Source organism: Bubalus bubalis, chromosome 12 (assembly GCF_019923935.1).
Source record: "Bubalus bubalis isolate 160015118507 breed Murrah chromosome 12, NDDB_SH_1, whole genome shotgun sequence".
NCBI classification, from domain to species: domain Eukaryota; kingdom Metazoa; phylum Chordata; class Mammalia; order Artiodactyla; family Bovidae; genus Bubalus; species Bubalus bubalis.
In genome coordinates this window covers 9,527,120-9,543,815 of record NC_059168.1, presented here as the reverse complement: position 1 = coordinate 9,543,815, position 16,696 = coordinate 9,527,120, and the positions used below count along the sequence as shown (strand labels likewise).

At 43.3% G+C, this 16,696-nt stretch overlaps 1 protein-coding gene and 1 non-coding gene across 2 annotated transcripts; one reads left to right on the top strand and one right to left on the bottom strand.

The window, feature by feature from the left end:
- The first annotated feature begins 6,368 nt into the window (after positions 1 to 6,368).
- POLE4 (DNA polymerase epsilon 4, accessory subunit) lies at positions 6,369 to 16,429 on the top strand. Its single transcript, XM_006067901.4, has 4 exons — positions 6,369 to 6,630; positions 7,222 to 7,306; positions 8,374 to 8,415; positions 16,126 to 16,429. The coding sequence occupies exons 1-4, from the start codon at positions 6,421 to 6,423 to the stop codon at positions 16,137 to 16,139; spliced, it is 351 nt and encodes a 116-aa protein (XP_006067963.1). The 5' UTR covers positions 6,369 to 6,420; the 3' UTR covers positions 16,140 to 16,429.
- Positions 9,867 to 9,972, bottom strand: LOC112578315. Its single transcript, XR_003102606.1, has one exon. It is a non-coding gene; the product is annotated as a U6 spliceosomal RNA (small nuclear RNA).
- Positions 16,430 to 16,696: the final 267 nt, after the last annotated feature.

Genomic DNA, 16,696 nt, shown 5'->3' with positions numbered 1-16,696 from the left:
TCACTCCAGAAGGGAAGGTTTAATTAAAGAAAGCAAGTAGAAGCCCTAAGTCTTTTCATTTCAATCAAAACTGCCAGAGTCAGTTAGCCTCGAAGCTAGTCAGGTGGCTCCAAAGCTGCCATCTGCCCAGCAGCTGTCCTGTCACCAAGGAAACCACAAGTCAGGGTGGGAAGCAACGAACAGGGGCCCCAGGAACCAGCCTGAAACTCGATCATCTGGCAAGTTTGTCATGATCAACTAGGCCAAAGTGCAGCATCTCTTTCAAGAATGATTCCCTGAAATTCTCCTGCCTCAATCCACCTGACTTCTGTTTCCCAAATTGGGAATATGCCCACCTCTGAGAAAGATGTGCATGAGATAACAAAGGGAGTCACTTGCTTCCTCAATAACAGATGAGGCAGACAGTCTGCTGCATTGACAACAGGGCTAGTGTCTTTGGGATGCCCTCTCTACTTTCCCAGGCCCCAGTGACTTCCACCCCTGGGTGGTGGCCATCAAGTCTCCCCATCCTCCTCATGCAGCAGCACCAGAAGAGCAGCTCTGCAAAGCCCCTTTCCTCTGTCTGAATGGATGTTTGATGTTACCACCCTGCAAATAATTAAATAAGCTTTTATTTTATTAATGACTGGTAACTTCAAATATGACAAGAGGATTCACTCATTTAATTGCTCATTCCAGAAATATTCCCTGAGCACCTCCTGAGTACCAAGCACTAGGCTGGGCATTAATAATAATGATTAATCATGTATTAGTGCTGGATGGAACCAGTAGACACTTAAATAGGACAGTCAGGGAAGACAGTTCTGAGAAGGGGACATCTCAGCTGTATTCCAGACATCTACTGCTATGCAACAAACCACCCCAAAATTTATTGGCTTAAAACAATGGTAGCAGTTGTTTTGCTTACAAATCTGTCATTTAGTGGGGGTTGGTAAAGCATGTCTCTGCTCTACCTAGCATCAACTGGAGCAGTTTGGAGGATGGGGACTGGACTTATCTGAAGTCTTCCTTATTTACATGTCTAGTGATTGATGCTGGCTGTTGCCAGGGACCGGAACTGGGGCAGTCAGCAAAAATACCTTCCTGTAGCCTCTCCATGAGGCTGCTTGAATGATGGCTGGATTCCAAGGATAAGCCTCCCAAGAGGGAGAATGCAGTTAGAAGCTTTATCACCTTTTTCAAGCTAGTTGTAGCAAGTTATACAGAGTTACTTCTGCAGCATTTTATTCATTGGAAGCAAGAGGAGGGAAAATGAGATTCCACTTTTTAAGAGATTAAAGTCTAAGAATTTGTAGATGTGTTTAAAACCATCACCTAAAGAAGAAATCAGTAGGAGAGCATTCCTGGAAGAGGTCTTAGTATGTGAAGGCCCTGAGGGTGAGAAAACCTTGGTGTGTTCAAGGCAATGAAAGAATAGCAATACTGGAGCATGGTGAGCAAGAGGGCATATATGAGATGAGGTCAGAGGTGACCAAGCCATATTAAGCAGTTATACGATTTTGAAATTTATTCTGGGTACAGGGGAGCCATTGAATGATTTAAGATTCAACTTCACACCTTGGAATAATCCTTCAGTTGCTAAACAGAGCATAGATTGAGCCAATGTTAGAATAGGGAAAACCAGTTAGGACATTATAGGAATGGTCCAGAGGAGAGATGATGATGACTTGGGTAAGAATGTTGGCACTGGAGATGAAAAGAAGTAGAGGCATTTGAAAAAAGGTGAGCAAAATAGAAGGAATTTATTAATAAAGTGGACGTGAGGCTGAAGGAAAAGAAGGTAGGTAAGAAAAAGGATTCTTGGGTTTAAGGCTCTGGCATCTGTATGGATAGCAGAACCATTTGCTTGGAATGCTAGGAGGGGGGTACTCACTGATATGTGTGAAAGGTAAAATCTAGAGTCTATTTTTAAGCATTTCAAGTTTGAGACATTTGAGAGATATACTAGTGGCAAGGAACAATGATAGCTGGATACACAAGCCTGAAACACAGTGGAGAGTGTGGGGCTGGAAATATAAATTTGGGAATCTTTAGCCTATAGATGGTATTTAAAGCCATGGGCCTGGATGAGCTCATTTAGGGACCTAGAGTGAGAAAAATAGTATGAAGGTTTAGCCCTGGGAAAAGTAACCTACAAAGGAGACTGATAAAGAGTGACTAGAAAGAGGAGGTGGGAAACTAGGGTATTGGACGTCACAGAAACCAAGAGAGGAGGTTTAGAAGGAGGGAATTCAGAAATAAAGAATTGATCTAAACGACCTTAAAGCTCGCTCATATCTGGATGTCTATGATTTTATGAACATCTCAAATCCCTTCTAGATTGCAAATTCTGTGACTCAACTGCATCTTTGGAAAAACAAACTTCCTGATGAATCGTTGAGTATCTCCAAAGACTATAAAAATTAATTCTTGGCAATGAGGAATTTTGTATCTTGTTCTTAAAGTGAACACAGGTAACATCAAGTCTAGAAAGAAAATAAGGATCCTTGGAGAGAAGCTTAAGCAACAGTACAAGTGGAAAAAATATAAGTGGGGTTATCTGATCTCTTTCCAGTAGGGCTCATTTAGTCACAGTAGACCCAGAGGTTGGGCACAGATGACAGCCCCGGTCTTTAGACAGGGACACGTGTGAGCCAATCCTTGTTTTCTGCCCCTGGGGGCACTCTCCCAACCTTTACTCCATGTGTAGGGTTGACCTATTGCCTTGAGGAACCCCAAGATTTGTGCCCACAGGGTCCTCTGAGGGCTGGGCCCTGGTCTGGGAGGGCAGCCTGACAACTGGATTGCTCCTACTGGCTGATGTGATTTGTGTGAGACTGGGTCACTAGAATGGCACTGACACGCTGATTTGGGGTGACTCTCACATCAGACACTGGGCCCTGGGCTACTGATGATGCAGTGCCAACATTTTGACCTGAGCTGCATATGTGTGCACACCTCAGCTCTTACCCATCTGTGTTCCAACCATAGTGTCATCTCTGATTTATACTCAAAGGTATGGGACAGTGGCAGGCATCCTTTACCCTGCATACCCCCTTGCCACTGGGAGCTTTCATCCCATGCCCTCCTCAGGCTTTGCATCACACATGAGTCCTCCAGGGTGACTGTGCATAACTCCTCCAAGGGCTTTTAAGACTATTGCTTTGCAATGACAGCAGGCTCTTCCAACTAATGTCCTCTCTTGCCTCCAGATGATACGGTGATAGTATACTTTCCCAGGTCATTCTTCAACTATGCCTAAGGAGCGGACATTTCTTGTGTTACTGGGACTATTTTTCTTGCTCCATTCATGTCTCCTTACCTCTCTTCCCTTTTGATGGTTGTGTGTTTGGAAGCAGGACTGCAGATAACACTAAAATGATCATAGTCAAAAAATGCAGTGATTATAGCCTAAAGAATTCAAGAGAAAAGGTGATTTGAAGATGTGTTGTTATACGTTAATACTATAAAATTCCAAACAGAAAATTTAATATAATCAGAAATTGGATTATCATTCATAATTTCATGTATATAAGGCTTGGAGAGGCTTGCATTTTTTGGTCATCATCAATGAAGCACAGAGACATTCTCTGAGAGAGTATGCATGGGTGCCACAATCTATGTTGCAGCGTCATGAGTAATGATGCAACCAACATTAAATAAACGGTACTAGAGGACTGCAGAGGCACAAACAGCGGACAAAAACCCCAAACCCAAAGCCATATTGTTTCAATACAAACAGGTTTCAGCGAGCTCTGACATTTTGAGCAATTGTTTTTCCTATTGTGTTGCTGCCTTTTTCTCATTGCAAGAGTTATAATATTAGCCTAGACAGCATAAATAGATGTCTCCTTGCACGTCAACAGGAATAATTGGTGCCTGGACTCCATGAAGAGTCTTCATGTGCATTCTTAATACAACAAACAAATCCTCTATTGATGATCCTAAATCTTCACTGATTTAGAATACTAGCAATTCACAAGGGTCCATAACCTTTGAAAGACATTTTAAGATCAAACTGTTTAGATAGACAAAAGCCCTGAAAAAATATCTTTCCAAGTTCCTGTACTTGGAAAGATATAAGTACTGTACTGTACAAGATACTCCTGTATCTTTCCAAGGCCCTGGTCATTGATGATCTTGAAAATGCAATCTCAGTGGATGGTGGTATTAAATACTTCACTGGAGTAAGTGCAAGAGGGAGCAAAAAAAGACAAATTGGAAATAATGACTATAGGTAAGTTTGCAAAAGGTTTTTTTTTTTTATTCCCCCAAATAAGAGCAAAGAAATGAGGCAGAGGGGGTGTGTGGGTCAAGAGCAAATTTTTTAGTAAAGATGTATGGTAATAGGAGGCCTTTCTAGGTTATGCTAGTGGTAAAGAACCTGCCTCCCTGCCTGCCAATGCAGGAGACATGAGACACGGGTTTGATCCTTGGGTTGGGAAGATCCCCTGGAGTAGGAAATGGCAACCCACTCCAGTATTCTTGCCTGGAGAACCCCATGGACAGAGGAGTCTGGTGGGCTACAGTTCATAGGATCGCAAAGAGTTGAACATGACTGAAGTGACTTAGCACACACTTACTAACAGGAATGGTTCAGAAGGAGGAAAAGTAGATGCTGTAGGAGAGGGAAAGAAAGAGAGAGTGAGAGGAAGAGAGAGAAGAGATGCCACAGGGACTTCCTTGAGAAAGCAAGAAGGGTTGGAAATCTGACGGACAAAGGTGGAGGGAATGGCCTTGGAGAGAAGCACTGACATTTCAGTCTAGTAGCAGCTGGGAAGGCAGAGTACCCAGCTGTAGGTACTGTTTGACTTCCCTGGTGGCTCAGATGGGAAAGCGTCTGTCTACAATGCAGGAGACCCAGGTTCAATCCCTGGGTTGGGAAGATCCCTTGGAGAAGGAAATGGCAATCCACTCCAGTACTATTGCCTGGAGAATCCCATGGACAGAGGAGCCTGGTAGGCACCTGATGCAAAGAAGTGACTCATAGGAACAGACCCTGCGGCTGGGAAAGACTGAAGGCAGGAGGAGAAGGGGAAGACAGAGGAGCAGATGGTTGGATGGCATCACTGACTAGATGGACATGAGTTTGAGCAAGCTCTGGGAGCTGGTGATGGACAGGGAGGCCTGGCATGCTGCAGTACATGGGGTCACCAAGAGTCGGACATGACTGCGTGACTGAACTGACTGAACTGGTGTGCCATTATCAACCGATTGCTTCTTAGTACCAGATCCACCTTCATTGCTTGCTGGCGATGTCAGAAGGTTTCTCTTCAGCCACATGATTATGATTTTATGCTATATCAGTAGCGTGCATTGGAGGACAAAAGGGGATATTTCTTGGTCCCAGTGTGCTTTTTTGAGAACAGGTTTTTGTAGTGCACAACAGTGGCCAGCAGTGGGCAGCACCTCTCCTTAGGCATGTTTCCGAAGCACCCCAGAAGGTGAATTGCCCATGAGTCCAGCCACGGGGCACTTAAGTGACTTTGTGGCTCAGGGAGTCATGGCTGCATCCTCCGCAACAAGACCTTGATCGCAGCTCTGGTGGGATGGGGTGCCCTTTCGTGTTCATTTCATCCTTGGGTTTTCTACCTCAGCTTGGGAGCATACATGTAATTCCTGTTCTTTACAGTTCTCTTTGCACCTTAATAGTCAATCTTGTATTTATATAGTTACGAATTTTTAAACTTTACTGTTAAAATTCTGTGTGGTTTCTTTCTCCTAATTGGACTCTGACACAGATGAGGTTTTATCACTGAAAGTGGGAAGAATTGTTAAAATATTGTCCATCATTTTGCCTCCCACATTTTTATTGCTTCTATTTTAGTCTCCTCCAGTAGCATATAAGAAGGCAATGGCAACCCACTCCAGTACTCTTGCCTGGAAAATCCCATGGACGGAGGAGCCTGGTAGGCTGCAGTCCATGGGGTCGCTAAGAGTCGTGCACGACTGAGCGACTTCACTTTCACTTTTCACTTTCATGCATTGGAGAAGGAAATGGCAACCCATTCCAGTATTCTTGCCTGGAGAATCCCAGGGACAGAGGAGCCTAGTGGGCTTCCGTCTATGGGGTCGCACAGAGTCAGACATGACTGAAGCGACTTAGCAGCAGCAGCAGTAGTAGCATATAAACTTGTTCAAGTTTCTCCTATATATTTCTATTACTGCTGTATTTACTTTTACAATCAAGTTTCTCAGAGGAGGCAAGATGGCGCGTGAGAGTCATCAGGCACAGTAAGAGAGAGCCCCAGACCCCAAAAGATGTGAGTTGTGCAGTTAAGACTCGACAGGTGCCTAGAAGAACTCGCGGCAGTGCTCGGCCGCGTGAGGGGCGGAGACACGCGCCCGTAGAGGGCGTGGCTTCCAGCGCGCGCGGGAAAGGGGCCGGCGCCGCCTGCGCGCACACAGTTGGCGGCCGCGCGCAGGACGCTCAGGGCGGGGATGGCGGCGGTGGCGCCTGGAAGTGGGGCTTCCCGGGAGGAGGAGGGCACCGGTGGGGACGCAGCCACTCCGCAGCCCCCAGCCCCGACGAGTGCGTCCGGAGCTCGTCTCTCGAGGCTGCCTTTGGCGCGAGTGAAGGCCTTGGTGAAGGCGGACCCCGACGTGACTCTCGCGGGACAGGAAGCCATCTTCATTCTGGCACGCGCTGCGGTGCGGCTTGGGCACAATGGGGCGGGGATGGGGGGGGTGCCGCGGTGCGTGGTGGCGGGCGGGGCTCGGGGCTCTTCCGAAGGGCGGGGCTTAGCAATCCTTTGGTCCTGGTTTGGGGAGCACCGGAAGCGTAGGGCGGGATGTTCTGAGGCCCGGGAGGTGAGAAAGGTGGTAGGGCGGATTCTGAGATGGTGAGTGTAGGAAGGGAAGACAGAAAAAGGATCACATACAGATACAGTAGTTGTACTGGTTTGCTAACACACCTACCTCTTCAAGAGGGCCTGGACGCGACTTTATAACTTGCGTCTCTAGTCTAACAGAACTTGTAGGAGTCTCGAGTGAGTGGGGTGGATGCATCTTCAGCAATTGCGGGAGGGGGAAGGGGAGTAGACCTTCATCAAGTCCAGGAAAACCTTCAGCTTCCCTGAGAACCTCTCTTTCACCCCCGCCCCCACCCCCACCAAAGAAGCACGCACACGAATCGTACTGGAACTCATGGATACAGTTCTCTGGGTTTTTTTGTTTTGTTTTCAAATTTTCGTTTGTTTATTGTAACTTTTTCAGTTTTTTGCCTGCTTATTTTCTTTACAGGAACTCTTTGTGGAAACCATTGCAAAAGATGCCTACTGTTGTGCTCAACAAGGGAAGAGGAAAACTCTTCAGAGGAGAGATTTGGGTAGAGTGTCACTGTGGTATCTTGGATCTGGAGGCAGACAAGGGAGGGCTGGGCTGGGCCCGTCGGGGCTTTCCCTTACGCCAGTCGAGATGGCGTCATTATAGGATGAGAGGTGCCCCGAGTCTCTTCCTATGATGTTTTCTGTTGGGCTGCCACAGTGCCAGAAAACCCTCCTTTTTTAATCCGTATGCTTTGGGTGGCTGGAGAGGTGCTGGGACAGAGAACCAAAGGAGTCTGCTGCTGCTGCTTCTGTGTCGCGTCAGTTGTGTCCGACTCTGTGCGACCCCATAGACTGCAGCCCACCAGGTTCCTCCATCCCTGGGATTTTCCAGGCAAGAACACTGGAGTGGGTTGCCATTTCCTTCTCCAATGCATGAAAGTGAAAGTCAAGTCGCTCAGTCGTGCGTGACTCCTAGCGACCCCATGGACTGCAGCCTACCGGGCTCCTCCGTCCATAGGATTTTCCAGGCAAGAGTACTGGAGTGGGCCGCTAGTGCCTTCTCCGAAGGAGTCTAGGTATTGCCAAAGCTGAGTAGGTCCCTTTATACCTTCTGCCATGTTGTACCAGCCATGACTTTTTTTTTTCACGTAGATGTTCGATTTTTTACTCTGCCTTGTAGCTAGTAACACTAGAAACATGTGTAAACTCATATACTATAATCTCACTTGCCCTGCTACATAGCCAAACTCTTCTCTGATAACTTTCAGAGCAAAGATGTTTCCCTCCATGAACAGTATTTACCCAGGCTTTTCTTATTTTCTCTTTTTTTAAAAATTTTAGTTCCCTGACTGGGGATCAAACCCTTGCCCCTTGCACTGGGGCCCAGAGTCTTAATTAACCACTGGACGGCCAGGGAAGTCCCCGTTCTTACTCTTGTAGAGAGATAGCTGATGTGTAGGATTTGATGGTGGAGTAGATTCGGATTTCAAGGTAGCAAGGGGCAAATTTTATGAATTCCCTCCTTGCATAAAGCCTCATGCCGGTCTCTGTGTGGGTTGTGCTTTTGTAAGAGATTGATGCCCAAATGACCGAAATCAGTCAGATGTCCCTTTACTTTGTGTTTCAGATAATGCAATAGAAGCTGTGGATGAATTTGCTTTTCTGGAAGGTGAGTTCTCCATCAGTAGGTAATCATTTCCATCTGTCTTTCCTGTGCTAACAGTCTGAGTTCAAAATCTTATAAAACGAATGGCCTGGTTCTTCTTTCTTCATGTAGAAATACTTTTTCTCCCTGTTTCCTATTTAAGATAGGAAAAACAAATTCAAATTCCCTTGAATAATTAGAACTTCCTCCTGAAAACTGCTTAACCATAGAAAATGGGAGGGACTGTGAAGAACCCAGTGGAGTTAGGTAGATTCAGAAGTTTGATTCTTACTTTGATTGCCCGCCTTAGATATAAATCTTACCTGTCATAATGCTGGAGATCAGAAATGATTGCCAACATTTAAAGGGTTGTTTCTTGTTCTTGTTTCTTCTTCAGCAATCTGTGTAAAGTAATTATTTTGTTGCTATGAGATACTGTTCTGGCCTGTTATTTTTTCCTTAGGAATTTCAGGTTAACTCCTGTTTTCTGACTAAATCTCATAGAAATAGAAAATATTTGAAATTCCTCATTTTAGCTAACTTTTCTTAGAGCTCTCACTCCTACTCAATTCCTAAATTTGATCAGCTCACTATTTCCTGCATGTATTCTGATTGAAGAGCTTTGTGAAAGCTATGTACCTTCAGTTCATTCTCACCTTTACCATTCCAGGATGTTCTGTCTACCTCCCTGAAGCCTTATCACTTTCAGAAATCTTTTTTTGAATTATTTCAGTGGTTTTTTTTTTTAACACCCGTTCGTTCTGCAACTGTAATCAGCCTGGTCTCTGGCCCTTTTGGTTGTTGTCATTACTCAGTCACTAAGTCATGTCTACCTCTTTGCAACCCCATGTACTATAGCATGTCAGGCTCCTCTGTCCTCCACTTCTGGAGTTTGCTCAAATTCATGTCCATTGAATTGGTGATGCTATCTAACCATCTCATCCTCTGTCTCCCCCTTCTCCTGTTGCCTTCAATCTTTCCAGCCTCAGGATCTTTTCCAGTGAGTTGGCTCTTCACTTCAGATGGCCAGAGTATTGGAGCTTCAGCATTAGTGCTTCCAATGAGTATTCAGGGTTGATTTTCTTTAAGATTAACTGGTTTGATCTCCTTGCTGTCCAAGGGACTCTCAAGAGTCTTCTCCAGCACCACAATTTGAAGGCATCAATGCATCGGTACTCAGCCTTCTTTATGGGCCAACTCTCATCTGTACATGACTACTGCAAAAACTGTAGCTTTGAATGTATGGATATATTATTTTAAATGTCTTTTAAGATACATTCCTATGGCTGGCTTTAAGCCTAGATTACTGAGTATTCTCTTAATTTGTAGATCTTTTTTAAGCCTCTTTTCTGCATAGTCATCTCAAAAATAACTTGCTGGCTGTCTCCCTGAGGTGGGCACCTGCTTGTGGTTGACATCCTGTCAGTTCTTCAGTCAAAAATGTCTGGAGCGTAACTGGCTGTTTGTTTTTAGTTTTAAATATGGACTGCTTCATGAATTTGTGTGTCGTCCTTGCTCAGGGGCCACGCTAATCTTCCCTGTGTTGTTAAATTTTAGTAAATGTGCTGCTGAAGTGAGCACTTCTGTTTATTTTTAATTATCATCTTTTCAAAGAGATGAGCAATTTATTTAAGTTTCTGCCTTAAAGACATAAGACTACCAACCTGAGGTGCCAGGATGATAAATTGGAGGGTACTAGGAGTAGGAGTGTAGAAACCTTATGAAGTTTTCCACTTTAGCCTTTACCGTGGATGATGCTTGGCTTGGATTTTTAATAAATGGCCATTTAATAAGTGGTGGATGTGTTCATTTTCATCTTTGGATTCAGTAATCTCAGTAATTGAATCCCTTTGGCTGGTCATTTTAGCCCCCTAGGATTTAGTCAGTATTATGTTATTTTGTTCTTGGTAAAGTGAATGTTCTTATGTCCTTAGATGTGTATGTTCTAAGTGGAATTTTTTTTTAAATGAGTCAGTATATATTCATGATTAAAAGTCAGATAGTTACCGTATGACTTACAATGCAGTGTAGCTGCTGCCCCTCATCTTGTCATTGTTTGTTTTTAGCTTTTCAGATGGTTTCTTATATTTTTGAATAGTATGCTTTGTTGTTGGTTTATCAACTCTAGATGTTGTCTTTTGACTTCCAGTGATGATAAATGAAGTTTTGGTAAACTTATACTACCCCATCAATCCTTTCCCTCTTTTTTGTTTTTGGCAGTTTTATCATTGTTTTTAGTTCCTCTGTTACCTTTACAATTTAGGTAACATACTAAAACATGTATTTTTTGTTGACAACTCACTTTGTAAGGTAGGACTGTTGGTGAACTTATTCCTTCCTTTCCCATTATTAGCTCACTTCTAGTTCTAACTTTGTGTCAAGGCTGAAAACATACCTCCTTATCATAATTAAATCTTCCATGCTTAATAGATTGAGTTTAGAAGTTGAAAAAAGTATTATGAACAGTCTTCCTTTAACCTCTCTGTCTTTTAATCTCTTATATAGGTCCCCTCCTTTCAGGCCACTGTTTTTCATCTCTTTTGTAATCTTCTGGGTATTTTATGGAAATGTGTGTGTGTGTGTGTGTGTGTATGTATTCTTTTCTAAGAACCTTCCCTTATGAAAGAATATAGCATAGAATATGTATCTTTTTCTTTTGTGGATTCTGTCAAACATCCTGTATACCCGATTCACATTTCTACCAGGAGTGTATGACAGTTCCTGTTGCTCCCCATTCTCACCAATGCTTGGTATTATCGAGTTTTATTTTTGCAAGTTTGGTATGAACAACATTGGTGGGACTTTTTATCATGAAAGAGTGTTGGATTTTGTTAAATGCGTTTCCTACATCTATTAAAATGATCATGTGATTTTTAATCTTTTCTTTTGTTGCTGCTGCTGCTGCTAAGTCACTTCAGTCATGTCCGACTCTGTGCGACCCCATAGACGGCAGCCCACCAGGCTCCCCCGTCCCTGGGATTCTCCAGGCAAGAACACTGGAGTGGGTTGCCATTTCCTTCTCCAGTGCATGAAAGTGAAAAAATAAAGTGAAGTCGCTCAGTTGTGTCCGACTCCTAGTGACCCCATGGACTGCAGCCCACCAGGCCCCTCCGTCCATGGGATTTTCCAGCCAAGAGGACTGGAGTGGGTTGCCATTGCCTTCTTTTGTTAATGTGAATATTGAACTGTCCTTGTATCCTGGAATAAAGTCCACTTGATCATGGCATATGATTCTTTTTAATATATTGTTGGATTTGGTTTGCTAATATTTTTTGAGAATATTTGTGTTGATATTCATCAGTAGTTTGTCTTATTTTGGTATCAGGGTAATAATGGTGGTCTTACTGTAGAATGAATTCGGGAGTATTTCCTTCTTCAGGTTTTTGGAATAGTTTGAGAAGGATAGGTATTAAGCTCTTGCTGTATAAACATGTAAAATTTCTCTGAATCTGTCTGGTCCTGGACTTTTGTTTGCTGCATATTTTTTGATTACTGGTTCAGTTTTACTACTAGTGGTCCAGCTATTCAGATTATTTTTTCTTCCTCATTCAATCTTGGAATGTTGTCTGTCGGTAGAAATGTATCCTTGATAAAATGTTCACGGTTCATCTATTCTTTTCTCTAGTTCAGTTAGCATTCTTATTACTAATGCTTTGAACTCTTTATCTGGTAAATTATTTATTTTTGTTTCATTAGTTGTTCTTTCAGGGTTTTTTTCCTTGTTCTTTCATTTTTAAAGAAATTCCTCTCTTTTCATTTTGCTTAAGATTTCTCTGTCTCTGTGAAATTAGGTGAAACAGTTACCCATCCTGGTCTTGAAGGGGAGTGCTTATTTGGGAGCATCTCTGTACTCTGTGTGGGCTCAGTGACTCGGATGGGAGAGTTGGATTTTAAGTGAACACAAGTCACATGTTAGCTCAGCGTGCTGGCAGCTGCCACCTTAGTAGAAGGTGGGGCTGGACATGGAGGGCCAGAGCCAAGGGGAGGTGTGACCTGGGTCTTCTTCACTCATCAGTTGCCAACACTGCCCTATCACGAGTGATGTCAGGTCCCAAATTGCTGGAGCAGAAGCCCTTAGAGGAAGGTCCAGCTTGGTTCTGTTCATGTTGAGTGCGTGTTCTTTCTTCCTCCAGGCATCAGCACTATTGCTCCAAAGGAGTGCAGTGCTAGAACCAGAAGTGCTAAATTGGGCACCTAGCGGAGGCTGGGGCCTGTGGTTGGGTGGTCCTGGCATCAGTCAGAGCTACAGGCTGCTGTGAGCTCCTGCTGCTGTGAATGCTAGAAATGGGTGCCCTTTCCTTGTTGCGATGCGGTGCGGGGCTTGAGCCTGCCCTGGCCTCCGCAGCTGTGCACGTTCCTCAGAAATGGCAGCCTTTGCCCTGGTGGAGAGCTGTCCTGTGGGGCGAGAGGACCAGAGTGGGGCTTGGCACGGACTGGGGTGCATGCACGGGTGGTCCCAGCACCAGTCAGAACTCCAGATCACTCCTGATTTGCCACCCTGTGACCAGTGATGGGCTCCCTTGTTCTCCTCAGATGCCCTGCCAGATCCAAGCTGGCTTTGTTCCTCACGGCCGAGTGTTTTGCTCAGCTGTGGCAGCCTTTGCCCTAGCGTGGAACTGCACTCTGGAGCAAGTGGGGCTGGAGGAGGCGCTTGACATGGGCTGGGGCCCGCACTGGGTAGTCACGGTTCCAGTCTGCTGCTTCTGCCTTGTTTTGGGAGTAAGCAAGTGTGTGTGTACTTTGTCGTGAGTGGAGTCTAGGTTTTTTTACAACCCCATTGTCAGTCCCCATAGATTTCAAACCAGCTAAGAAGGACTTATCCTCCCTGTGTTAGGCCCCAGAGCTGGGGTGCCCTTGTTGTGATTCAAACTGCTCAGTACCCAGGGAGAAGCTCCAAACCGTGTGATCTGCCTTATCTTCTGTATCTATTCCTGGGGTACAGGTCCTGACCTGACCCCTTCCCTTCCCTTCCTAACTCTGTGGGGTCTTTCTTACAGCTTTGATTGTACAGGAGTTTTTCTGCCAATCTCCAGTTAGTTTTCAGGGAGAATTTCTCTACATGCGGATGTATTTTTGGTGTGTAGGATGTGAATTGTTTAAAGAAACCTCAGGCTTATAGTCTTTGTCTTTAAGTGGAGCATTTAATTTAATGTAGTTAATGATACATATGGGTTAAATGTACTGTCTTATTTTGTGCTTTCTGTTTGTCCTTATTTTATGTTTTTTCTGTTTTTTGCCTTTTAAGTATAATTTATTCAGCATTTTCTCTATTATTTTGAGAGTTAATTATACAGGCAGTGATACATGAATTTATCCATATATTTATACTGTCTTTGCTCGTTATATTTCTTCTCCATTTGTGATCATTTTCTTTCCGAAGTAAATCATCAAGTGTCTGGTGGTAGCAAACTCTGCTTTTGTTTTTTTGTTTTTGTATTTTGGGGGGTCTAGAAGTACCTTTTTAAAAGTTTTTTTTTCCTGCCTGCTCTGGCTCACTGATTTACTTTCTTTATTGAAAGATATTTTGCTGAATATAGAATTCTAGGTGAAACTTTATTTGTTTCAGCACGTTGAAGTGATCATTCTTCTCTTTTTGGGCTCCTGTTGCTTTTTTTGAAGCTAATTTGCCCCCTTTTTCTGGTTTTGAAGATTTTTTCTGTCTTTGATTTTTCTGGTTTCACTCCAATGTATCCAGGAGTAATTTCCTAAGTTTGCTTCAGTTCAGTTCAATTCAGCTCAGTCGTGTTCAGCTCTTTGCAACCCCATGAATCGCAGCACACCAGGCCTCCCTGTCCATCACCAACTCCCAGAGTTCACTCAGACTCAAGTCCATCGAGTCAGTGATGCCATCCAGCCATCTCATCCTCTGTCGTCCCCTTCTCCTGCCTCCAATCCCTCCCAGCATCAGAGTCTTTTCCAGTGAGTCAACTCTTCGTATGAGGTGGCCAAAGTACTGGAGTTTCAGCTTTAGCATCATTCCTTCCAAAGAACACCGCTTTTTAAAACTATGGATTGAGGTCTTTCATCTCTCCTGGAGAAGTCTCTTCCTCTCTCCTTTCTTTTGTTCTTTCTGCTTTCTCTCTGGGATTTGCATTAAGCATATGCTAAAAGTTAACCGTAATTTTGCCTCTCCATGATGTATTCTGTGTAATTTTCTTGACTTATAATTCTCTCTTCAGTGGTCTTGTCTTCTCTAAATTTTTTCTCTTGAGTTATTATTTTCAGTTCTTGTTTTTGTAGTTTTTAGTTTTTGCGAATTCCATTTCATTACTTTTCAAATCTCTTTTGTCATTTTTGTTTGTATTTGCTGCAGATGTTTTGAAGCTTGTCTTTCACTTCCTTACCCACAGTATGTACACTTGTTTATAGTCTGTGTCCAAGCTAATATTCAAAGCCATTTAAGGCTGATTTGCTTGCTTTTCTGGTTTTATTGTTTCTGTTGGTACTGTATCATGGTCTTTTTTCCCTATATGGCTATTTGGTCATGGTATTTGAAAAAGTTATTTGTTGGATAATCACTTGAGGCCTTTATAATGAAACCTTTCTCCAAAGATTTTTATTTGCTTCTGCAAGGCACCTAGAGTCAGGTATCGGTGCAGGACCTTTTTCTTGAATCCAGGACTTGAGGATTTCTTGATCACTATGTTGATATAATCTGTGATGTCAGGTCTGTGATGGGACTGATTTAATTCTAGTTCAGCCTTACTCTGAGCGTGTAGCCTTTTGGGAATCCAGCTTTTAAAGAGGGGGCAATTATCAAACCTTTCCACTTGGGCACATTCTCATATTTGACTCTTCACTGCCTCAGTCAAATCACAGCACAGTTTCTCGGCTCTCTTTTGGATTGGCAGATTCCCCTGAGGTCAAAGCAGTTTGGGAGGCCAGGTTTTCTTTGTGTTCTTGCCTTCTCTAGGTTTTGGATTTGCCTTTTCATGAGGCCTGTTTAATGCCTGAAGGATTTTCTTTTAAAAAATATTTTAAATCAGCTGTATCAGTTTGATCTCAGCAGGAACTTGCCATTATCAAAAGCAGAGGCTATTAAAAAATTTGAGGTATTCCTTCTTTGTTTTGTTGTTTCCTTACATGTTCTTTCCCCAAGTTATTCTTTTTACTTTCCTTTTACTAGGTAGGCATTCTTCAGATGCCTTGTAATTTTTATCCTATTTTAGAATGTGGGAATAAGAAGGCTCTTTAGAACTTGTGTATGTATCTGTATGGAGGGTGGTTTTTGCCTTGCAATTTTATATTAGTGTGGGTAGAGGTGGAGCCAGATGTTATGTTGGGGGCCTCCAGAGGCCAGAATTGCAGAAAGCTTGACTGTGGGAAGCTAGATTTTTTCAGAAGCTACGCTAGTTCCCCAGATAATTCATTTAGTTCTTTAGAAGAGAGCCTGCTGACTTTGTTTATCATCTTTTTCAAAAGATTATAAACTCTACTTAGGGAACTTACTTATTTTGTATCACTCCCCCCTTGTGTAGTCTCCACAGATGCTCATTAAGTAACACAACTTCTTAGCCCTTTTCCCACCACTAATTTGAATTGTCTAGACTCAACTGCCCACCCTCATAATGACATGTTTTTTCCCCAAGGATCTTTTGGATGGGTATTTCTCAAAATTAATATTTTGGTCTTAGAAGAACTGCTAGTACCAAAGCATCTGTCACTTGGCCCGTTTTGCTCCATTCATCCAGTTCTTAAGCACCTTGGTTTAAACATTGCTCTTTGTGTTTTTAGGTACTTTGGATTGATTGCTGAGCTGGGCAGTTTTGTGAGCCTGTACCTGCATCCTTCAGCTAGACCCTCTGCAGGCCTCAGCTTTGACGAAGAGTCTTTGAAATGTTGAACTTACACATTTTTTCTGTTCTACATTCACCTAAGCCTGAACAAGTCTGTTAGCTTTAATCTACAAGGTCTTCCACTACTTGGGTCTTCCATTTCTGGCCTGGATGCAGCTGCTTGTGGTAGAAATATAGAAAATGGTTTGTGTAGGTTGGTTAATATATGATAAAGACCAAATAAAGGTTTCTGATCAACTTTAGCCTTGTGTGTTTTATAATCTTGTCTGTATTCTTGCCTCATGACTGGAGAGCCACCATGCCTAGCCACAGATCTTTCTGATCTTCCCTGGTAGCCATTGTAAACCTCAGTCTTTCATTTATTTGTTCGTTGTTTTGTTTTTTTTTTTTTTTAGCACATCAGCAAAACGTGACTCCAGAATTTACGGGATGTCACTTCAGGTCTTCAGAGGTCAAATAAATGTGATCCTAGAAGAGGCACAAGCTGGAATCAAGATTGCCGGGAGAAA